Genomic DNA, 25876 nt, shown 5'->3' with positions numbered 1-25876 from the left:
TGTTTATATAGTACAAACATCTAGAAATAAATAATTAACTACAATTACATAACTGATGTCTCTACCTATTAAAAATCCCAGTGGTGAAATGAATTAGGCCTGCTGCAGGTCCACTGTGGTGCAGAGCTGCCATATGGCAACATTCACATTATTGCAATTTGCTATGTCAGACAAAGTTGAGTTATGAAAGTTGTTTGCAAACAACATCTATTTAACTTCCCAAAGTTGCACAAAAAAAGGAGAATCCCCATTGAGAAGGAATGTTCGGAACTCTTTACAGAAGGACAATTTGTGCAGCGCTTTGACATTTGTCATCTAAAAGTCAAATATCATGGGACTAATGCATAGCTTACTATTGGATGATTTAAGTCCTAATTCCTACAATGCAATAAGTTTTTTTTTTTTTTTTCTGAATAGCAAGAAAAACAAAATTATTCTGTGTTCAGACTGGGGCATTTTGAAAGCAGGCTCTGTCATTTCTCTGCTTTGTTTTGTTTTGCTTTTGTCTGCCACTAGAAGTAGCTATACTATTGATAATTGTTTATTGAAAATCTGATTGTGTAAATTATTTGTGAAAGCACCAGCAATCATCCTTACAATATCGGCACGGTATCAATATCGAGGAATTCAGTCAAAAATATTGTGCTATTTGATTCTGTCCATATCGCCTGGCCCAAGTTTTAATGTAGATAGTCCAAATATGTGCAAATTTCATTGAGATTGGATCTATTTTGACAAATTGCAAGAAGTAGTATGTACAGTGGGTGTTGCATGAAGGAATTGGAGGGTGAAATATTCTAGGCCATCCAGTCCAGGAGTTACTGGTCAGTATGTAAAGTTGTTGGTTATTTTGCCAGCTGATTGGGGCATTTTGTTTTGCCTGAATACTGAGGGAGAACTGAAACTTATCTCGTTTGACTGTAACATGAGGCTTTCAGGAATTTGCCAGCCGTCCTGTGTTCGTATCTTTTAGTCATCACATTTTTTGTGCATCACAGCCAAACAGTAACAAGTATCAAAGTTCTGCGAGAGAGACATCAGTTCAAATTTCCTGTGTAACTCTGGTGGAGACCAAGGCAGCTTTGTTAGAAGACAATGCCATAAAGTGTCCATCGCCAACATATAAGCTAGGAAGTCCATCTGTGCTGTGCACTGAACTTCAGAGAGATTCAAAGTTTGCAGTAGGCATGGGCTTAGGTATACCTCTCTTGGGAAAAGTGCACATTTCCAGTTGAACATGAGTTGAGAGCTCTCGTCACAGTAACGTGAGGCTGTGTCATTCTGCTGACTGCATATTCGTAACACAATAACTGTGCATTGTAGAGCCTTGTGATAAATTTAATCAAATGTGGCTAATAACAACTCGAATGCACTGTTGAGGTTATGTTACGCTATAGGATCTTTGAAATCATAATTGAAAAAATACCCTTCATCCTTTTACACATAGATAGAAATTAGTTGTGTAGGCTAGTGCATACACTACTGGACTAACATACAAAATCAATAAGGCATCAACATGTTGGCCAAACTACATCTGCACAAAATGCACAGACAGCTGATGGAGCTACATCTTATTTGCTTACCAAAAAGGAAAGAGGCTGACACACCAAATTACACCAGTCTGGCACAAAAATACATTAATAAATCGAAGCCTCAGGTGCTCTCTATCTTCACTCCGGCCACCAGGGCATGCATGAAAATTCACAACACAGAGTCTGGCTTTGCCAGTCTTCTGATGTTGTATGAATCTCCCATGACTCAGCCACGTGAGTTTACAACAGAGCCCAATCTGAAGATGTAATGGCTAAATTATACACAAGGCTTACCTTGGGAAATGAGTACATTTACTGCCCAGCAGGGATAGAGAGTGTGCACATTTGCTAGTAAATACAGTTTATAACCGTTTCCCAACATTTATCATAATGTATAGACTGTAAAAGTGAGCAGCAAATTTTACTACTTCTGTTTATATGATAACTCATTTCCTTATTTTCAAAGCCCTATCCAATTGGCCTGCTAATCCAAATAGCTCCTGTTCAAACAAACAAGCTTATTATATGTGTACATGGATTTTCCTGTCCTAATGAAAGTATGACATTATTATTATTATTTCACAGATATTATAATGTATACTTGGCATGGATTTTTTTTTTTTTTTTTTTTTTTTTCTCCCCACTTTGCATGCTCATAGATCTAAAACCTGACATTCTTTTTGGTAATTGTATCAGATCAACAGGAGGTTGGATGATTACATTAATTTTCACACCACGATTTCACTGGTGACTTTCAAAAATTGACAGGCTGTGTGGTGACCATTGTTGTGCCTTTCAAATTTTGATCTTGCACAGGTAGACAAAAGACCTGTGACTCACAAAACAAAAAGCAATGAAGCCATGTGGAGCAAGGACCATGTCTGACTCTGTGGGTTGCCATTTATTCAGGGCAGGGGGCATGGCCTCTCTGATGTCAAAGTCTCCATGCAACCCACTGTTTCATTATAATTCATAATTATTTGCCACTTCACTGCTGCAGACAATCCTTTGTAACTTTGCTTTGTGAAAGACCGCCGGTCTCACAGGAGAATAAAAAACACATTTTGATGTTTCTTCCCAATATTGTTCAGGCTACTTTAATTTTTGTTATTGTTTTTTTTTGTTTGTTTGTTTTTTTGTTTTGTTTTGTTTTGTTTTTTTCATTCCATCCTTCCACGTGATAGTATTTTATACCTTGAACACCGGGTGAATGCAGTTTTGTTAGCTGATAGGATATATCCAGCAGTACTTGGAGTCTGGAGCTGGTGTGACGTGAATGCTGACAAGGTGTGTCATGGAATTATATCCTCACCATAAGATACTCAAAATATCACTGTCAGAAGTTAATTTAAAAAATAAATAAATAAATAAATAAGTGTACTAAAAAACAGGAAAAATGAGGCACAGTGATTCAGTGGCAATAGTAAAAACCAAAAACAAAACAGAACAAAAAAGCGGCATCATAGTCTCCACACCCTGCTGTGACAGTGTTTACTTCACTATGGCGCACTTTTGGAAAACTGGCTGACATTTGGCATTTTTTAGGAACACTATGTGCCTGTTTTGTCTTTGGTTAAATATGATGTAATTGTTTTATGAATTAATTATACATTAATTGACTGATGGGTTTATAGTTTGAAGCTGTAAAGTGTACATTGGCTAAATAAAATCTATGTTTCTGGAGAATACCATGGAATTCAGTCAGTTTCAGTCTATTTCTTGGAAGTAATATTTAAGTAATGGCCTGGTGAGCATTATACATATTGAACAGAATTGTATTCTTTATGTATGAGCATGTACATACTATGTGGAATTTAGCTGTGGAAATGGCAATTAGGGCAGGTGGCATGAGGTCCAGAAAAAAAAAAAGAATAATGTGATTTCTTGCAATTTGTCACATACATATTTATTCAAATATTTTAAGGTTGGACGTTTTAAAACTTCATTATGTCAGTTTTAACAGCTCGGCTCACTGCCATGAGAATCACACAGCTCTTGTATGCCCATAGTAAGTTGTAACACACTAATGTCACTATGTTACTGTAGTGTGTGTCTATAACTACATTTTATAAACAGGAATAAAATAGAATGTAACATTAAACAAATATGTAAAAATCCAGGTACCAAAAATCTTGGGGGAACACATGCCCCACCAGTTTGAATGGGCATGACGCCTCTGCCTTGGAATATGTATTTTTTACAAAAGATGTGCCTCGGGGCCAAAAGGCTCAGGCTCAAAAATAACTAAGTAATGCAATCAAGCTATTAAAGAACAAACTAAGTGTCTATAACAATTATAAATATACCATACATGAGGAATATCATCTAGATGGAAATGTATCCTTCCAAACCAGGAAATCTTGAAATAGATAACCTTGGCTGGTTGAGTGTGTGATGATACATGTGTTAAAGACAACAGAATGAGCTAAATAAGACTGGAACCCTGCAATAACATGAAGAAGCATATGCCCATTACAACAAGGCAAATTAAACTATATATTATTAAGCTCAAGGTGTGAAATTCCTTCCTCTGGCATCGCTCCGTTGCTTAACTAATTATCATGGCACATTAATTTTCTAAACCCTGAAGCATTTGTTGAATTTACCCACGGTACAGTGTGTACGTGTTTAGTCCTGTAAAAAGTAGGTGTATTACAAAACAGATTTAAGAGAAAGCAATTCGCCACGAGCTGAGACAACACAGAGCCAGGGGCTGCTGGGATTGCTTCATTTGTATTCTACAGATTGCATCAGGAATTTGGAAAATGTTAATTGGAAACAATGTGGCAAGAACCAGATATAGTCTGACATGTGACAGCCATAATGGTATTAAAGATAAATTATTACAATAAGCTAATGGCAGAGACAGTGTGCATACATGATCCATAGAAATACATAATTGCTATTAAAAAATAATAATAATAAAAAAAAAAAAAATCACCAGGCAACCAGCAAAAATATGTTGGTTGCCTTTCTGTTGGTACATTTGAGCCAAAAGACATTGCTCTGTCTTGCATCCAGCAGTGGACATGTTTACAAAGCCCTCATTTATTACAGATTCCCAGCCTAGCAAGCATAGCCCCAGCGTGACGCTGATTAGAAGGCTTGTAAGAAATAAGCTTGAGAGCCCCATTTCACCACAAACCTATATTCATTTAGTTCTGCAGATTTATACATCCCGCTATCTAGGCACGAAAATCCAGCATGACATAAGGGTGCATTTTGCCCTTTTGAAAAGGAGGTTAATCTCTCTTTCTTTCATGAAGAAACCTCAATCTTACAGTGGCCAGCATGTCTCATATGATGCAGGGGCTGAAGCAATAAATTGAATTAAATAAACCCATTAGTTACAGCAGCTACCTTCTCACCTCGGCCCAGATGCAGTTTCATGGTAAGTTGGTCCTTTAAAAAGACCACAGGACACAGCTTAAGACTGTGATGGGAAAGTGACCTTGAGTCAAAAGACAGAAAGCATGCCCTTGTTCATTACTCAAATCAATTAAGATAGTCTGTTTGCTGCACGGCTCAGCCACAGCGTGTTCTGCAGGTGTTTAAAGGTAAATGTATGCTTATTCAAAAATCAATTCATACTTAGGATTCTGCCTTCTCTTGTCTTGTAGACATGAAACAAACTAGAGGTCGATTAGAGTGGAAAGTGACTACTGGGAGAGTCACGCCAGGCATACTTGAAATGCATGGAATTAAAGATACTAAATATACAATATAGATATTTTATTATTTATTTATTTATTTATTTATTTATTTATTTATTATCTAAAATATAGTGTCTTTACTGTCATAAAAAAATATCACTTATATACTACACTATAGCTACTGATGAATTATGCAGGCAACTATTTTATTATGTATGTTTCAATGTATGGATGTGATTGGTGCTTTTTGCTGTTTTGCTGATCTACTTATTGTCTGTTTTTTTTTTTTTCCTAATCTGTTTTTAAGAGCTGCACTAAGGCAAATTCCTGTCAATTAATGTTGACATGGTGATAAAGAAACTTAAAGTATTTTTACATTCTCTTTGCTTGAAAGTCACTGTATTTTTGATAATAGTGCACTGCGCTTAAGAACTAATGATCATCTTAGACTATCATCAGACATTCACCAGGAAATTGCATTAACTTGATTACTACTGCATTAAGTTAGTAACAATGCTGATGTTGTTCTGACATGCTTGTAAAGCCTTACATCCAGCCCTACATTGGCTTGTGCTTTGGTTTTTGAAACCAGCATAGAAACCAGCCTCAGGAGAGGTGGTTCCTCCGTTGCCCTCTATTGGTTCGCTGCAGAACCTCCACTCACTCCAGTAAAGATCAGTGGCACTGCAGCTCATCTTTCATGTAAAAATACAAAGTCTTTCTACCAAAAGTCATAGTTTCAATAGTTCACTTTTTTTTCTTTCTTGTTTCCCCCAGTGTGTTCCTCTCATGGTGATTTTCATTAAAAGGATATCACTGGATGTAAGGTGGCGTGTCTGAATAATTTCACTCTTGGCAATAACATGTGACCGTATGAGGTAATATCAGCTGCTTTTTTTCCTGCAGGTATGAGCTACACCCCCGGCTCCACCCACTCCTCCCTATTTCCTCTGCGGCACTGATTCTGGCTCCAAAAATACAACACGTAATTATTATACGGCTTCAGTGAACTCTCGGTTTTGATTGGTTGTTGAAGAAATTGCGGGGTTTCTTATTTCTGAGTAACAACATCGCTTCTTCATATCTAATCCTATCCCCCTGCTTCTACGAAATCCGGTCAGTTTGTTTATTTACAATCACATGAACTAGGGACAACTTGTGCCAGAGAGACATTACCATAAACTCGGTATGGGTGAGGCCTCAGACACATGACTCAGACACATCATGGCGCTGTGACTAACGCAAGTGACATTAGTACACGAACGCAGTGAGCACTATGAAAAGCATGCTCCACGTTTGAAAAAGGCAATAGTAACCGGCTCTATCTGTTGTATTTGTATTTGTACGGCCCCCAAAAGGACACCAACACAGTAGGCTGTCAGTAAATTTTAGCAATGCACTGATCATAATATTTTGATATATAATACACAATCAAATGTTATAATTACTTAAAAAAAAAAAAAAAGGAATGATCCGATATTATGTAATTACACTGACTGACGAGCCACTACATGAAATATTTTAATACTTACTGTCAAGTCCAGGTATTGAATTTGGTGCAAAAGTTGCATAAATCTTACTACTGCTGCAATACTTACAATACATTACAAGGACATGTGATTTGATAAACGCACATTTTCCCCCTAGTGGTGAAAGATGCACCACTAGGTGCATCTTTCACCACTAGGTGCACCACTAAGCACTCTCTGTCACAGTGAGACAAGATAAGGCCCTACAGAAAAAAAATGGCATAAATGTTTGTCTAATGAATGATTGAAACCTCTAGAGAAAGCTTGTAATATGTTTTGTTTCTAATTACAAAAAAAGTAAACTTAATATAGATAGTGAGATAGTGAGGAGAAAATCTGTCCATAACTAATGGCTGTGACATGTCTCCTTAGTTACTGCAGACACTCAGCTAATCATTTAAATATTGCTTTTTTATTTAGTCACTGAGCACAAAACTTTTGAGCACTGGTTTGCAGCTGAAAATGCTTTTTTTTTTATTGGCAGTATTACTTTAGTTTATAATAAAACAGTTAAAATGAGTATTTTGTGTCAAATGATGAATGTGTTTGCTAAGCAGCCATGTATGTCCAGTAATGAGTGCAACAGTATAAAAGGAGAACGCCGTTATTGCAAAATAACCCCCTTTAGGGCCATCAAGACATCTCGACTTTGCATCAGGGACTTGACCCACACTGTCCGGTCTTATTTTGCAATAATGACCGCCTCAAAGCATATTATGCTTTCCCTGTAGTTCAGAAATCCCATTTCCCAGGCTTCCAACAGACTCAGAGAAAATCAGTGGGTGACTTTGTTCATTATTTTGCCGCAGTCTGTGTGCACACTGCGGCCACCCTCAAGAGGGCTCTGTCTTGGCAGCCGAACAAAGTTATTTCAGCTAGGTTTCCTTTTCAATAAAGTATTAATATGAAGGCATTATTGGTGACATATCAGTTTACACCACAGCCCATTCATTAACCTTTGCTACAATTCTGCTGGCTCAACAATCTTTGCTAAAAACTGAGGATCTCCAATATGACCATGAGAGAGTGTAGTAAGTCACCTGAAGTTAGATGCAGACTAACTATTACGCGATTAACTTATTGCTAAGTAGAAATCACATTTATGTAACATCACATTAATATTGTTTTGGGTTTTGCAAAATTGCAAACCGGATTTTGTTTCCAAAATAAACAGTTATCTAACAATACAATACACATGCAATGCACTGTTTTACCACAAGCACAAACATGTCTCTGTTTAAATGCTATATTGTATATTACTCTTTTGAGTGTAGTTTGTGAATGGTGGGTGCACAACCCTGAATAAAAAGGGGTTTTTGGGACCCAAATCAAATTCTCCCTTTTGGGCCTGGGGCAGCCATGTTTATACTGTTTAATAAGCATCACTTCAAGTAAAGTGTCATGAATTCTCCTATCTCTCTGAAGCACATTTTATTGCATGCTGATTTTTTGCATGCGTATATATTTGTCTGTCCGTGATTGTGTGTGTGTTTTGAATGATGCCACAGAGTACGTAAGACAAAATATCACACTCATCAAATGCCCCATACGGTAAGAGAAGGCTTCACATGGCTGTGACAAGGTAACAGGCTGATTAGAAAGGCAGAACACGTCAACTCTCTCCTAAATCTCTAACGCCAATAATCCAAATTATCCAGGAAAAACAATCACCTCCTGATACACCAATTAGTAATTAGCATAATCCCTAAAAGCGCCCTTTTGCATTTCATTGGCTTAATCCAAGTCTCAAGGGAGTTTGGCAAATGCCACAGCTTGTATAAAAATGACTTCTAACGTACGACAAGCAATGCAAGACTTTGTGTAAAGCAGGGGGCAGATTAATAATTGCTTTAAACTGATGTTGATGGAAATTAGAAGTACATTTCATGAGGACGTGCTAAAATAAGAACCGCAGTGAATGAGTGCTACCTCTTCGAAATACCGATCAATCCTGAGCAGCGGCGTCTCTACTGTATGTAAGTATTGTGTTGAGCGCAGTTTACACATCTAATACTCAGCTCATACATTGTCTCACACTGTGCTAAAATTATTCTAACGGAATACCCCATGGTGATTTCAGGGAAAGAAAGAGCATGAATAAATAAACAACATAAAGCGATGAGAAACTTCAAAGGCGATGGGACAATCACAGCAAACAAGCTCCTGGAAGCCAATGAATGTGTTTGTCTTTGTTTGTGACAGTGACTCAGGGGTGTAAACAGAAGAATTAGCTCACACCTCCGGAGTCTCAACACATCACACTGCCATAATTGAATTAAGTCTGTCAGGTTGTTGTTGAACTACGGATGGCATGAAGAACATGCGACGCATGAGGCTCAGAAGATCACATCTACATCAGAGCTGGAACTCTGCTCTTCGTTAAACATCTGAACAATAGAGCAAAGAATGAGGATCCTCAAAAAGCACTTTCAAGCAGCTATTTTTTTTTTTTTTTAATTATTACTATTATTTTTCTGCTTGCTAAAATTCTGTGCTGGGATAAATGGTCCAACCTCCATCTGTGGAAAAAGCCATGCATGTATTCTGTTATGGGTGTACAAGCAGAATAATATTAATAATAATTATAATATAGTTAATACTATTGATAAAAGCTAATATTTTCATTCTTCCTACCCTTTGGCATTCCATACAGCTGAAGCACATATCGGCTCATGGACACATATTTGAAGCATACTCCCAGAAGCCCTTGCATCTTGGCCATTCCTGTCAGCATTCTCCTGTGACTGAACAAATGCATCAGTCTGCTTTTAAGTTTGTGTCATGAGACTGTATTCCTCACATCCGATAAGGAGCGCGCACGGCACAAGTGCTCCAGGAGATGCGGGAGGAAAATTGGAATCCTGACAAGTATGATTGACATGCTTATTTGTCCCAAGGTAGTCTTATTTGCACAGATTTAAAGACGTCTGTAAAGCAGCATTCTGCTGAGAGGAATCATTGTTCCTTTTAGAGCTGGAGCACATCATGGCAATGTTGTGGCACACAAACAATCTTTTGGGAGAAATGAATACAATGCCTCCAAGTTGCACTTTATTGTTTGGTCTGAAATAAATCATTTAACAGGTAAAGCGGTGTCTATCTTTTTTTTTTTTTTTTCAGGCAATGCAGCCCATGTCATTGAACAAAAATACAAACCTACGTTGTCCCTTGTATCTTCCTGACAATGCAGTAGAAGGCAGCTCTGAATTTTATCCAGTTCCTTTGATGGACACAAAAATAAAGTGGATATGAGCCTTGATGGTGAACCGTACCCCACGGCCACTTCATAGCGATGAAAAAAAAAAAAAAAGATGCCGAATTAAATTCTAACCATAAGTAAAATAGATTTCCACTTGAAAGCAGTGAACTGTAGCTACAACAGGGCAGAAGATAGAAATGAATGTGTGTGTGTGTGTGTGTGTGTGTGTGTGTGTGAGCGAGAGAGAGAGAGAGAGAGAGAGAGAGAGAGAGGGAGGGAGAGAGAGAGAGAGAGAGAATGCATGTGAATTCTGAATAGGACCAAAGGCAGGATGAAATTGGCTATACTAACCCATTAACTGCGCAAGAGGGTTTTTTTCTCCATAAGTAAGAAAGGATGAAGCAGTATTTCTTCTCCCATAATCCTTGTGTTACAGTAAAGATAGCCACAGTGAGATCAAACCAAACCTTGACCCCAGAGTTAAATGAAAAAAGACAAACTATCTCCTAAAAAAAAAAAAAAAAAAAAAAAAAACACCATTACAAAGGAAAACCTCCTGAAAGGCATTACAACACTGTGCTGTGTACATGATGATCCACTGTATTATATCTGCTGCAAAAACATATGAAGAATAGCAATGCATGTTGTAACCACTCATTACATGTGAAGAATATTCATTGCTCTGTGGCAGCACTCATGGGAACCTGATATTTGAATCTAAAATTCAATACAAATGAGGTCTTTCACCTTCAACTCAAAATTTCCAAACTTGTTGATGTCAGTTAAGTACATGAAATTCGTGGCAGGCTCTCAGCAGGTACTGCTTTGTTTTAATGGCTAATATACTTGTGATCCTATTTTTACTTTTGGCTGTCTGCCAATTTGTGTTATATAATTTCTTACATAAGTAAATGTTTGCATATTTGCTAATAAACTTGCTTTTACTGCTCCTTCATACTGCGACTTGATTTGTTGACTGATTTGATCACTGCAGCCTACAAGACATATTAATATTAGCATTTTCCTCATATGTATTAGCATTCCTTTCTGTGTGGAGAGAAAAGCTGAGGTGCTTTACACTAAAAGAGGAGGATGAAGAAGAAGAGGAGGAAGGAGAAGAGGAAGAACAAGAACAAATAATGACCTATATGTGACTCGGCACAAGGGCATAACATCTTTGTGAAGCTCGGCTATACTTATAAATGAAACCACGATGAGTAAGTGTATTTCTAGTTGAATATAAAAGAAATAAGTGAACATGCAATTTTACTTTTGAGATTGCACCGGCACTTGACAATCAAGTGCATGTTTTATAGTCACAAAGGAGTGCCTTTTAAAGGAGGAACTCACTTCATGCTGCTAATGTTGAATATTTAATCAAATTGTACTTTCTTCAGGGTGGGCAAGGATAACATGCAAGCACAGCACTGACACAACTGATATTGCTCAATACATGCATTTACGTGAGACACAGCAAGAGACAAAAGCTCTACTTTTGTCCTTTCTGGCTGCTGAAGGTGATCTGGGTAATTTTCCTGTGCTACGCTTGCATCTACAAAGATGCTCTAGCAAGAAATAAACATGATTGCCTCTGTGGTCACTGGTCGAACCTCGGAGCTGTATGATGCTTGGGAATTTAATCAAGTGGAAAGGGGGTGGGCACTGAGAAAGACCTGACTGAAGCGGTCCACTCTCTAGACAGGCGCCAGGGTACACTGCTAATTAAAAAGTTTAATTCCACAACTGCTGCACTGGCATCAGAGTACTCAGAGGTGCGTCCTTGTGAGTCTTGGCGCCGTCTTATCAGGCATAGGCAGATTCTGCCATGTTGGGGAGGCGCGGGACAGGGAGGCACTGCAGCAGCACACAGGCCCAGCTGGAAGATGCAGGGATGGCATCCTGCCTACTCAGGGATCTGGCCCACCTCTCTCTTTCCCATCTCTCCACTGACTGGAGTCACGGGCCCCTAGTCAGGTGGCAAGAGTCAGGGGCTAAGCTGCCTGTGGAGCAGCTGAGGGAGGGAATGCAGGGCTAAACAAGGGATAAACGCAGGATTTAGACTTTCTGCTGCCGGGCTCAGCAGTGGATCCATGTCTCCATTACAAACTTCCTGTCAGAGGGTCCTGTCTTTACGACTGATGGTTGCGGGTACGGTAAAGCCCGCACTGGAGTACACATTGTACTTTCTTCAAAGTCCCACAGCAGCTGAATCAGGCACGATACACTGACACCCCCCTCTCCGAATAGAATTTGATATTTCAAAAAGAAAAGACCATGGGAAAATCACAATGCTGTGCAAAAAAAATGGTATTTCTTCTCTTTGATAAAATAGCAAAAGGAGTGAGAGCACTTCATTGTATGACCTTGGCTGAGATAAAAATTTCTATATGGGCATGAGAGCTGTGTAGGCTCTATTGATTAGAGCACATTACATCAATTCGCACAAAGAGAAAAAAGCCTTGGAAATGGCAAGGCTAATTCTATGACATCATTTTGAAGGCTATATCTCATGAGACATCAACAACAGAGGTCTGAAAAGCCTTGCAACAAAAGTGAAATAATGAACAGGAGTGTGCTGCAATATAAACACTGTCTGCTGGGACTAATCACTGCAACACTGTGGTATGACATTGCCTGTTGCCGACTGCGTTTGGAGCACAGGGAAGTAGCCCTGAAAGGGTAAGAATACCGCTCCAACAGATTTATGATCCCATCCTTCATGCGTTTATTACATAGAGGGTTAAAGTGTCATTTTAATAACACTGAGACATTAAGTCCTGCAGACTTTGTCAAACTAGGAGTCTGCTTCAGACTTGCCTGATTTATCTCATGCACACTTTGAACAGTTTCAGTGCAGACAAAGGACATGTTACGCACATTCAGACTTCTCCTGAATAGGTTTTTATATCAAATTTGGACATATTGCTTCACAGATAATTAAAAATATTGTGTGTGTAGGATCTTCCATTTGAATAAGCTTTTTTTTATTTATTTACTTTGTGGAACACCTTAAAAAATGATCCATTCATTCTGATAAACAGATCTAGGACACAGTCCAGTTTGAGACCAAAACCATGTCAACAATCCAACATGAATTAGTATATTTGCCCATTTGAAAGCTGCAGTCAACTAGCCTGCTGTTCCTTTATCAAAGACTAGAGGTGATAAATTACAGATTATTATTTTATGGGTATTATCTTTTTTTTCCAGTAGAGATTGGCTTATTTTGACTTAAAATAGGTTAGTGCTGCCTATACCTATATAGGTCTATGATTTTGATAAATGTTGTATTCACTTTGACATAACAGGTGAGCTAAAGGAATGTGATCTAATACTGGGTCACACTCAATGTCAAAGCATAAAGCATAAAGTCTACAAACATCTTCTGGAGGATTGATTCATAGGATCTACACTGCTAGAATTTTAACTGTTCATGTAGATTTAAAAAAAAAAAAAAGAATAATTTAATATCTAGTTTGTGCAGCACTTTTTGTTGTTGATGTTATGCCTCTGGTTACTGTTCATTTGAAAAGCTTAGGGCTACTCTGATAGATTTATGGTGATATTATTTGAAGAGGTATATCAATCTATTTTAAATTCTGTCAAGGCTCACAATCTGAAACATTATGTAGATAATTTATGATATTTGAGCAGTTATTGTAGGATTGTTCACATTTGTAAATCATACAGAACACAGCATCAGTTGGCATTAAAATAACCTGTGTTATTGTTAATTATAGTGAATTGGCCAAGTAGGCTTCTTTTCATATCCATAGGCTATACGGATAGAAAGCTGGTGTTAATGTGTTAAAAAGGTGGGAGAGACTAATATTATACTGTGTTTCATCCAAATCACATGAGATTATTAAAAAAGCTACTGGTGCCAAGACACAACCTCAAAATATCAAGGCATACAGATGTTGGTATTGAATGTGCTTTGCACTAGGCCAGCTGTGAATCAGAGCTTTTGTACAGTAAAGTGATTGATACACGTTCATGGAAGAACATTTTAATTTTGAATAAATGTAATATTTATTACACATTGCACATAAATAAATTACACATCATTTATTACACATAAATAGATAAAATATTTATTACACATTTCTGCAACACTTTTGTTGTCTTGATTGCACAGCATATTAATCACTGCATTTATTCTGAACCAGGTGTTTTGAAAGTGTGAAGACAGGCATTCTGGCTCCCTTCAGAAAACACTTCACAGTTAACAGCTAACAGCTCACCATCCCCCTCTCTGGCTCAGTGACTGCTCAGTTCAGATAACAATGTACTGCACAATTCTGAGCCTCAGTAGATGAGAAATTTCATGCAGTCTCTTGTATGATTTGTCCTGGTCACACACATTTTTTGACTAAAATTAATCTAAGGTTGAAGATCTGACTCATTTGAGAGTTGCTTTATTTTTCAATTCAATGTTAATGTTAAAGTGGCTGAAGACGTTTCTGTTTGTGATTAGACATTTCTTTAGACATTCTGCAAAATAATAGCTCCCCCCTGTCAAACAACGTTCCTTATAATTAATTGTGTCTAATTTTTACATGTCTCTCAGATAGTTAGGAGCACTCTGCAGTTTACCGGGTGTCTCGCTGTCATGAGCTAGCACCTGTTCGCATACACATTTTAGCCTTGGAGCAAGCCAATTTCAAGATTCTGTAGATCTCATTATATGGTCAACCTGCTGGTCAGGTCAGGACTTGCAGAACTCTTACAGCTTATTTTTTGTTTTTGGAGACAGGTTACCGAATACTATATATAATGGTAAGCTTCTTGTCATTCAATCAAACCAATTAATTTTCACATCATTGGTGAGCTCTGTGAGAATAAATGAAATCCGTTGTTGTTTTCTTGCAATTTACAGGACTTCATTTTGAGATCCTGCCTTTTAAACAAAACAAAACACGAGATCCAGTGCTAAATGAGACTTCGAAAGCGTGGTGGCTATTTGGGGCAACAGGTTTGCCTAGGGGTTAGTCACCAGGTGATGGATGGGCTCAGGCTCTGTGCCGTCAAGCGTCTGAGCTGCTGAAGTGTCCTTGAGCAAAAAACTGAATCCCTAACTGGCTCCAGGGATGCTGTCCTGTAGCTGCGCCTGTGCTCTGACCTCCTTATGCAAGAAGAGAAAAGGAAACGAGAGGTTTCTTTCTGGGATCAATAAAGTATAACATTATTATTTTATTACTATTAGAAGTGTGGCACATCTGCATTAAATGTGCTTTGTATAGCTCTCACACAGAAAAGCATCACCGGGACTTGAAAAGGTGCAACTGTTTCACAATAAGAGCATGATGTCTGCACATTGAGAATCTATCTATCTATCTATCTATCTATCATACATTTGAAAGCAGATCAGATTGCCAGTCAGTTATCAGGTTAATATATTCTTGAAAAATAATAATTTTTTAAACTGTTTAGATTTTCATCAGAGGCAATTAAAAGTTCTTATTAAGGCGTATGCTTCTCCAGTGAGCCTGCTTTGTGAGAGTTGTTTACTTGTCACACATGGATTAATAAGTAGTAAACAGTGTTCTCCTTAATAAACTATGGTGTGCATATACAGGGAATTCACCACAACTTTAGCTGTGTGTTACTTTTGTAGCACTACATCCTTCAATTTATTCAAACTAAAAAAAAAAAAAAACTGTGTTGTCACCCATGATCTAAGCCCTTTCCTGAATGGTTTCTACTCGGTTTCCCAGTTCAGGACGGGTGTTTGCACTAGGCTGAGAGGTGCTCTAGCGAACAGACAACTCAAACCATTGTTTTGGTGGCTCGTCCTCTTTCCTCAGGAATGAGGGCAGCATTAGAAGCACCAATTGGCTTACATGAGTCCTCTGTGTACTGTGATGATGGCTCTACATTGTCAATGCTTGTTCAGCTAAGCCCAAAACACACTGGAGAAATTGTCACGAGTGCTAAAAATGGGCAAACAGCAAAAAAGCGATCGCCAATCTGGACTTGTGTTTGGAGACCACACCAAACACAGACCAGCCTCTGAATCCTGATTTGATCATTAGACGTGTTCTGAGTTTGCACAAAAAATGAGCACTTTCCATGGACGGAGAGGTTCATGTCTGTGCAGGAAGCTGAAAAAAAAACTTCCTCATGCCGCATCCGGAGCCTGTCTAAACCTCACCCAAAACCAAATGGATTGAAATTCTGATCAGAAATTCATATCCACTGTGGTCTCTCTATAAACATCATCTACATAAACAGTGATCAGAGGATAACTTTCAGATTGTACCTGCTCAAAACTGAAAACCAATGCCAATGCTGGATTACTCCAACGCAGCTTTCTAATCTTCCTATTGAGTTACTTTTGCTTACTTTGACACAAGTTCCCCACACAGACGAAGCCGACTGTAATGGGCCTGTTTTCCAGAGAGTAATAATATGGCATAGAAGAAGAGCACACCGCCATCTTTGAAGTGCAGTGATATGAAACCCGGCATACAGAGGTAGGATTTTTTACTACTGTTTTTTTTTTTTTTTTTTTTTTTTTTGTAAATCCATCACAAAAGGTTATACGAACTACATATTCTGTTTAGAGATTCAACAACACTGTCCTACCAAGACCCTTTGGTGTTAAAGGGATATGGAAATGTGTTAAAACATTAATGCAAATGCGCATGTTACATTTCACGATACAAAGCCACAAAAAGCAACACAGCCTCATCAGTTGCTTCTGTTGTCGCGTTTTACTGTAAATGTGAACAATTTCTGTTTCAGTCATCTCACCATGCACTGTTTTGAAAGCCAAGGCTCGAAAACAAACTTGCAAGTAAAACATGAAGAAAGCTGAAATATGATTTAAATTATTATCAAATAAGAAGTCACAGGTTTGTGTTTGCTTGAACATCTCTATAATTTTAGTCCTAATTTGAATATAAAAGATGCAAGTTCCACTCAGGCAATGTAGACATTCACAGTCCTACTGGTCCAAATCTTGCTGCATTGAGACTGTAAACCAAGCAAGATTACTAGCAGGTATTTAGCGCAGTATACCTATGGCATAACTAAGCAGCAAGAGATTTTAAAGAAGAGTGTGTTATATTCTCTGACATAGTGAGGAGTCGTTTTGAGCCAGAGTACGCTAAGAAAACAGACCCGACATCAGGAAGAAAAGTAAAAACACAAAGTTGATGTGAATTCTGTTTTTTTTTTTTTTTTTTTTTTTATGTTTCACTCGGAAGTTAGTATTTGAGCCTCAGTTTGTGAAACACATTGGAGTGAGTCAGGAGATGGCTGAAACTGAAATCGTTGACATTCAAAATGTGACCACGGAAACGACTGATGTGCGTGAGCGTCTTTCTGTCAAACTCCCATATTCCTTTTACAGGGGCGTATTTTAAAGCCAATCCATCAAGCCACTCCATCATGAGTAAATTTGCTCCGTTTTACAAAATTGAATACTTTTAATTATATTGTCCATATACTTATTTATCATTATGCAGTCCAACTTAGGTCTCAATTCTGTCAATTGAATTCTTATCATTTTTTTCTAACAGATATCTGTAACATTATAGTTGTTACAGGTCAGCTATGTAGGACTAGTTCTTCCCTACTGTACGTGGCAGGTTTACTGTAACAGACATGCCCCAGAAAAGCCTGAACTCTGACCATCCACACTCTGTCTTTTCATTTCATGGCAGGCTCTTTTCATTTAGAGCACCAAACTCAATTGAACTTTCCTTCTTCCCTGTCTGCTTTCCTCCTGAGTATCAGACAAAGTAATAGTCCTCAAGTGACCCCACCCCCACCCTTACAGCAAGCCACAACTCTGCACAAACACAGGCACACACACACACACACACACACACACACACACACACACGCATACACACACCCCAACCCTGCTCTTCTTATAGATGGTTAAGCATGTGATTATGTGAAGGGGAAACTGTAAAGGACAAGCATCACTTTCATCACTGTCACATAGTATTAGCACTAATAAGTACCAGCTACTATTCAAAAACCGTTAGCGTGACATCTGGAGATTCAATGTGTTGTGACTGGATGGCAAAAGCATTTGACTACGTGCGAGCACTTACAGCGTACTTTTACTTAGACTATATTATCCCCCGCAGTCGATTGTATCATTCCTATATCCATTATAAAGTGCTGCTAACAGGTCTGAATGTATTAAAAGGATTTGATGAGATTACTGCGCTCATTCATCTAAACCAACATCAAATGGTGGTGAACATCAGTAATTGATCATAATTTCATTTCCAGTATTAAGTGCACATTAGTCAGTGCATCGCTGACAGAGGTGATGAGGAGATGGATTTAAAAACCAACAAAAAAAAAATGAATTTCTGAATAGATTTGTATATCCGCTCCACTTGTAACATTGCGTGATATCAGGAACAACAGCAAAACACATTATCATGAATTTAACCACTTAGAATGCAGTTAAATGTTGTCCATGTTGCAACATCATGTTTTTCTCATTGGCCAACCCGAGTTTTTCCTTCCTACACAAACACGTCCCCCTGAGGTTAAAATTGCACACATGCAGGACAATCTCACATATAAAATTAAGGGTTCCTCAGGGATTTGTTTGGCTCAGGGGCATTAAAACACACAAGCACACTTATTATTATTTATGCAAGCCTGTCATCTTCCTGTCTAATGAGCCTTGTGCCATAACTGTAATGAAGGAGTTCACATTGACACAGGCTAAATGAACAGCCGAGGCTCCCAGCTCTATGCAGCAAGATGAAAGCAGATGCTCTCCAACCCAAATTCCTGTGTAACAGACCTGGCTCTATGGAGAAAACATAAGGGACCTTGAGTTGGTGTCGTTCTCATCAGCTCATTGACTCCATTAGAAATCTTCAATTCCCCTGGTCAAACACCATCATGCAAGAACAACGCTTAAATGAGCCACTGCCACACGGACCGTGATTGGACCCTGGAATTGATTTTTCTTCCATAAACACGCACTGATAAACAAAAACACGTCCCTCTCTGGGTAATGCACCTGGACAACGAGTGAATGTCGCCAACATAAACTGATGACAGTGACACCCACCGATTTGTGAGCCAGCTGCAAAGGAGAGACAACACACATTTCAGAAAATGTTGCATTTAAAGGTTACATGCTAGATTCTGTGTTATCAGACTATATACAGTTGAAGTAATCTGTGTGTACCGGTGGAGCTCTGCTGTGCAAATGATGAGGGGTGCTGACATGATTAGTCGATTAACCACTTAGTCGACTGACAGAAAATTAACGTATGATAATTTGGATGAGTGATTAATCATTTTAACAATTTATCAAGCCAATATACCAAAGAATTCCTAGTTTTACAGCTTCAATGATATTAATGTTTGCTTGCTTTTCTCTATTTTGTGTTGTTATAAAAGGATTACTTTGTGGGGGGGAGGGGGTGCTTTGGCTGCTGAACAGACTACGGGAGCAATTTTAAAATATCACTTTTGGCTCTGGTAACTTGTGATGCCATTTGTCATTTTTTTCCATATAGGCAAAATGATAAGTTATCAAATCAAAAAAATAATTAACAGACATAGGCAATGAAAGTAATTGTTGGTTAAAGCTTTATCGATGAGCTGCTGAGAAGGAGGAGAGACTGCACTGACTTACATCCAAAAAGAGACATGTACTGTAATGACGCTGATAAGACAGAATTCAGAATATCTCAGAGAAAGAAGCGGGAGGGCTCGTGTCACCTTAAAATGCCTAGAACTGTATTACAGTATATTCTGTGCACAATACTTATCAGATACAAACATGTTAAAATTTAGCAGTTTGATCTCTTCCTCTCTGTCCTTATGTGTGAGTGTGAGTGTGCACACGCATGCATTCGTGTCTCTCTCTCTCTCTGTGTGTGTGTGTGTGTGTGTGTGTGTGAAAGAGAGAGTGAGTGAGAGAGGAACTACACAACTGAAACTGACTAATCAATCTGTGCAGTCTGGAGAGGGAAATCTAGAAGTTAATATCATCAACACATCCAAGAGCATAGATGTGCAGCACACTATGAACATCCTGTGGTGACTCTCACATAATCAGTGTAGATCTCTCTCTCTCTCTCTCTCTCTCTCCCTCTCTCTCTTTCTTTCTGTCTTCCTGTATGTGTGCATGTGTGTGTGTGTGTGTGTGTGTGTGTGTGTGTGTGTGTGTGTGTGTGTGTGTGTGAAGGTCCGACCTATAGCAGATGAGTTGCTATACATGACAGGCTTCATGCACAGTGTAATTCTCAGCACCACAGAGAGCTGTGAGGCCACTGTGGATTCAAGATGATGTTCAGTATTATACTATACAGCACACGCACACGCCCACGCACACGCGCACACACACACACACACACACACACACACACACACATCTTGTCACACTTCTATTGGCAGCCCACTGATTCAGAAAAGAAAGTTTCCAGTGGTTCACTCGGTCAGCTATAGGTCCACTCTAATAGAAAGCTAGTGGAGGTATCTTGTGACGTTTTTTTCCACATAAACTGTTGCTTTGTAATTTCTCAATTTTTCTATAGCACCAACGAATAATAATAATAATAATAATAATAATAATAATAATAATAATAATAATAAGTGGAGCTCACCTGTACCAGTCCAGCCCCTTCTCATAGTTCCTGTCGAAGAAATGTGGCTCATTTCCCACGGCTCTGACGTCCGGATGGACTCTCAGAGCTTCCAGCAGGGCTCTGGTTCCTCCTTTTTTCACCCCGATGATGATGGCTTGGGGAAGTTTCTTCTCCCCATAATCCGACGTGCAGTTCACCCTGAGTTCGCTGTCCGTGGTGCTGAATTCCTGGTGCTCCCTCTCCAGAGCGGTAGTGTGATACACCGACGCTGATTTAGTTGGAGACGCCTGAGTCCTAATCCACTCCAGTGTCCTTTGTTCGGCTTCAGCATGATCCTTTATGGTGGAAATCGCAGTGGTTTTCTCAGCGGCAGCGGCCTCGGTAAATTCCTCCTCGGGAAAGCCCTGGGTCGAAGCGTAATAAAGTTTTTCCCTTAATGTCACAAAAGTTGTCTCCTCAGTCACCAGCCTCCCTTGATACACGTAGTTCTCTTGCAGAGGGAACTGCAGCGAGTTGTAGCAGCTCATCAAGCTATAGAATAAGTAGGTGACAGAGAGGGAGAGGGTGAACATGAATAATATTTTCCGGGGCACTTTAGAGGTGAAAACCGAAGTGCTGGACCAAAATGCCATCTCTGATAGCAGTGATCCTCTCAAAGAAGTGGCCAGACATGTTTCCACCCCGAGTCTTGCATGGACAAATCAACAACAATAATCAGTCACTATCAGCACTGCTCCAGCTGAAAAAGCGTGAAGCTGGACCACACCAACCTAATCCAACCGAATCGCATATTTATAAGGATAGTGGGGGAAATAGATCGTTAAAATTCCGGAAGAATATCGCGTCCCTTTTCTTGAGTATCGATTTCTTATTCCAAGGCTGACAGACAATGTCACAATTTATTGGACTGAACTTGCAGATTTGAAAGGCTGGGGGTCTGGCGTCCTTCCAAATGAGCAGCCTGGTTTGAACTGTGCAGAGTATGATGGACGAAGTCCTGGCATTTTATACAAGGGAAAAAAAAGAAAAAGAAAAAAGCGAGCAGCAGAGTGTTTGAAGTGGGATGTAGGCTTGTTTTCATCCGTTCAATTCGGAGTCCAGTCCAGTCCTCGATACACTGGCAAACACCACAGTGGGTTCACATCCATCCAGCCAGACTATATCAACTGGATCTGTCCAACCAGAGACGTATGGCTCCACAATCCTCTGCCTCCCGACTACTTACTTTGTGCAGCCGCTGCACATATGCATTCACTCCTCCTGCTGAGGGACGCTGCTTGCTGTCCTTGTGCCTTTTCACATTGGTAGGATCCTATGATGTGCGCATCGGCTGGGTGAGCTCATCTGAACTGAAGCACTGTGGAGCCACACAGCACAACTAAAGTGTACACCCACTTTTTTTCTCTATTCGTGCACAAGTAGACTATAAACGTCAAAACAGTGGAGCAGAAAGCTACTCCTCTCATTGCACTGACTACTTATGAGACGGGAAACGCAGTGCTCAAATTTGTGAGAGCCTATTGGGCTGTGAATTGTTTCATACATGTCTAAAGTTAGATATAATCTCTGGAAGCTTATGTAGACAGATATTTTACGTTTCCACATAAAGCTCATGTCTGCACCCTACTGGTTTTCTGTGGAGCATTACACAAGTCAATCAACAGAGAAAATGAATTTGATCTGGGTGAAATGAAAGCAGGTTGTGTGAATTACAGTGGATAATGAGCTATAGTATGTTTTAAATCAAAATGATAGGTCAAGGGGGGTTGTGAATTCTCCACTTCACAAAATTGAATGCAATAAAGTACACGCTTTCCATGCAGAGAACCCTTCTGTCCTCTGCATAATGTTGCACAGGATGCTCTGGGATATTATATACAAAATGTATTACACATGGCTACAGACTGTATTTACTGATGAGAATTTTCACCAGACCTTAAGAGGAGTCAGGCATGCATGCCACTGAGAAATGTCTCCCTATATTAGAGAGTCTCATTCATCATACACCTCCAACACACTACCAATGCCAGTGTCACACTAAATACTGGGTCACAAATAATTTGCAATGCCTAGCTTTGAGGACAGCACGCTACTGATTAATTTAAAATTCTGTGTCTGGAATTGAAAAAAAAATATATACAAAATAAAAAGAGTGCTGACCTAATATGTGCTATTTCTAAGTGTATGCAGCCCACTCATCATGCTAACACGTGGTGACACAAAGTTACGGTTGTGCTGTATTGTGTTGCACACTTTATAACCACATAACTGTTGCTCTAGCACAAAACACAGTAATGTAGCTCTTCTGCATTCAACCAATGCACCTCCACAGAATCAGAAAATCTATGCCATCCAATGGGACTTGCCTGTACAGACAGAAAATAAATCTTTCCCTTCCTCACTTTCCTAACTTACAATCAAGATGCTGCCCCTATACCCGATGCAGATATAATCATTGCAGAATACATTATGCTCTGTTAGGACATTTGCCTTGCCCAACTGTTATTATTGAGTTCATTGTCTAAACATCTTGAATGTTTCTGTTCTTCCTTTTCCTCTCAGTGACTGCGAGGACTACCCCACCTTAGTCATTTAATCAACTGATTGGTTGTTAGTGGAGCTGAAATTTTCACTCAGTTATTAACCTGTTTTAATCATTGTTGCCCTCAAATATACATGTGATCTCTTGAACTGTTAGAAGTGCATCACTCACATAATCATATTTTTCACAAATACATGTCGGTCTATTTTTAAGGACACTTAATCCAAAAGTCAGTTTGTATGATGGGGCTGATTTGCAGAAGGCAATGCAGGAAGATTAGTTTTACAAAATTGGTTATGAAATAGTCAGCAATGAATACATTCTGATTTTTTCAGGTTGCAAGTTTATATTAAATTATTGCTAGGGTCTATGCATTCGACACATCATATTTTTTTCAACTCTTAAATAAAAATAAGGTCTATGGATAGGCGTGTTGCATGGCGGGAAACCTGAGACAGGACAGGTAGTGAGGAGGGCAGCTGGGAAATGAAGCATAAGCCAGGCTAGAATGGGGACTATGGGTGTCTGGCACTCAGGAGAGCCAAAGAGAGCTCAATGGGCTTGTTGAAATAGGTGTGATCGTAAATTGCCACTCCAAGAGCAAGAGTGCTCTCTGACACTAACTGCCCTGTTTGTAAATTCCCAATGTTATCAGACTTCCTGCCTGTCTCTAAGAGTCACCCCCTCACAGGTTTCTGAGCATGCCCAGATACTCTGCAGCAGCAGCAGCAGAATTTTCCAATGTTAACAGCATAAGTGAAATGTATCAAGGTAGCTGCCAGTCCACAACACTGAAAGTATTTTTTTTTTCCACAGCACACATTTGAAAATGTATTGACCCTGTTTATCTTCCCTTTGTTGCATCTGAACCATTCATACATCCCTCAGCCTGTCCCGGTGGAAGCAGAGTGCCCAGATTGCATTTGTTTGCATTTACAAAGAGACAAGCAGGAAAAAAAGATTGTGTGGATTAAATTTATTGAGCTTTGGTTTTCTTGTTGATTTATTTTAAGTCCAGACAGCTTTTCTGTTAAGAAGAGAATCAGGCAGCAGAGAGAAAAAAAAAAGTCAGTATCATGTGTGCATGTGTGTTTCCACACTACCTGTGGGCAACAAGCCTACTGTAGACAGAACATTTGCCAAGCCAGGGGTAATAAGGATTTAAAATTATTTCTCAAAAACACTGCTAGAGTTCCTGCCCCCGTCTAATGAGAACAATTAACTCGGTCCGGCAGGTAAAATAATAATGCTTGCTTCAAACACCTGCTAATTGTGGATTTAGCCCACAGAGCATAAGCTAACAGAGGGCTTTTGTTTCTCTGCCTTCCCCTTGTTTCTCATCCTGCACACTGTTGCATCTCCCGAGGCACAGCCCTAACCACTCCATCCACAATTTCCAGCACATACTCGTGGCAGGGTTCATCAGGATGAGAGACCCTGAGCCACACAAAGCATACACTGGCCCTCTTTACACCTCGCATTAACATTCAGCTCAACAGCCTCCCTATCCAGATAGAATCCAGATATGAATTACCTATATTATATTTGCACCTGGCATTAAAAATGTTACTCAGCTATCCAGTGCATCCCCAATTTCCCTTGCACTTAATGCATTTCAACCCTGAGAACTTTCTCTCACAGTAAACACAAAATTATTAATCTCATGTGTTAAAAATGCAATCTCACAGGTTTTAAGGAGGATCCAACACTGAATCCACTTTCTTTTACTTCAGAGACTGTCTGCAGTAAGCGCACTGCAGGAAACATCTGGCTCACAATCTTTCACTGCTCTCCAGTTAGCTGCTGACAGCCATTGTTTTTCCTTATGCAAGTCTGATTTTTTTTTTTTTTCAACTGAAAATGGAGGCCACCAGCACCCAAACAAATAAATAAATTAACAATGAGCCATGTCTCTCAAAGCCTAAGTGAATTCTGTCCAACTATGATTTTGCCAGATTAATATACAATTGGCATTATAGTGCATCTTCAGTGTCCATGTTGAAATTGGCCCAGCAAAATGCATGCTCTCAAATATTTGGTAAAATTTCTTCCTTCTATTATCATTATTCTATTAGCATCAACTACAGTGAAAGGTAATTTCATGCAGCTGGTGCTAGAAAAATTAATAGTATATGTAGACTAAATTTACAGTTGACACTTTGTTCCCAATTTATGTGTATTCTGACTATTAAAATTGGCATTTTTAAATGTTTTTTTTTTTTTTTTTTTGCAATTTTGCAAGCCTTTTTTGTACATAGCAGACTGCTCTACATGTTCTATCAATTAGTGGCAACCAGAGCTGCTGTTCATTGTGCTGGCGTGCTGGGGAGGCAGCAGGATAAACAAAAAGGTGAGAAAGGCTGAGCCTGGACAGCCTGGAGGCAGCAGCAAAGGGGAGAGAGACTACACTCAACTCCACGTTAAACAACGCCTCCTACACCCTCTGTGGCGAGGTGATGCAGCTACAGAGCACCTTCAGCCTCCAGCTGAGCACCCCGAGGTGCTGCACGAAGCGCCTCAGGGACTTTTTTGTGCCCTCAGCCATCATACTGTAAAATAATTCCTGTACAAATGGCGCCAGCTAACTCTGTCCATACAGACTCTCTGGGATTCTCTGGATTAATCTATAGTTAGCTTAACTTACACAATTTACATGTCCTCATTGTATTAGTAATTTCTTACATGTACTGTATATTGCATGATTTAACTATTTTATGCATGAGATTCCTCCAGCTAGTAATGCATATTTCCAAATCTGTATTTCTGTGAAGTGAAGTGAATATATATGTAAGGTACATCATTTTGCCTGTGTACATCTATGTGTCTTGATTACTACAT

At 39.2% G+C, this 25876-nt stretch overlaps 1 protein-coding gene across 1 annotated transcript in view; it reads right to left on the bottom strand.

Annotated features, from left to right (window-relative positions):
* hs3st4 (heparan sulfate (glucosamine) 3-O-sulfotransferase 4) overlaps positions 1-21951 on the bottom strand; it is a 94403-nt gene extending 72452 nt beyond the window's left edge. Inside the window, exon 1 of the mRNA XM_030056874.1 lies at positions 20515-21951. Coding sequence (XP_029912734.1) covers positions 20515-21128 — 614 coding nt within the window. The 5' untranslated portion in view covers positions 21129-21951. The remainder of the gene's footprint in view (positions 1-20514) is intronic.
* Positions 21952-25876: the final 3925 nt, after the last annotated feature.

This window comes from Myripristis murdjan, chromosome 8, assembly GCF_902150065.1.
Source record: "Myripristis murdjan chromosome 8, fMyrMur1.1, whole genome shotgun sequence".
In the NCBI taxonomy this organism is placed as follows: domain Eukaryota; kingdom Metazoa; phylum Chordata; class Actinopteri; order Holocentriformes; family Holocentridae; genus Myripristis; species Myripristis murdjan.
The sequence above is the reverse complement of the archived record's forward strand: the minus strand, read 5'-3'. Positions and strand labels throughout refer to the sequence as shown.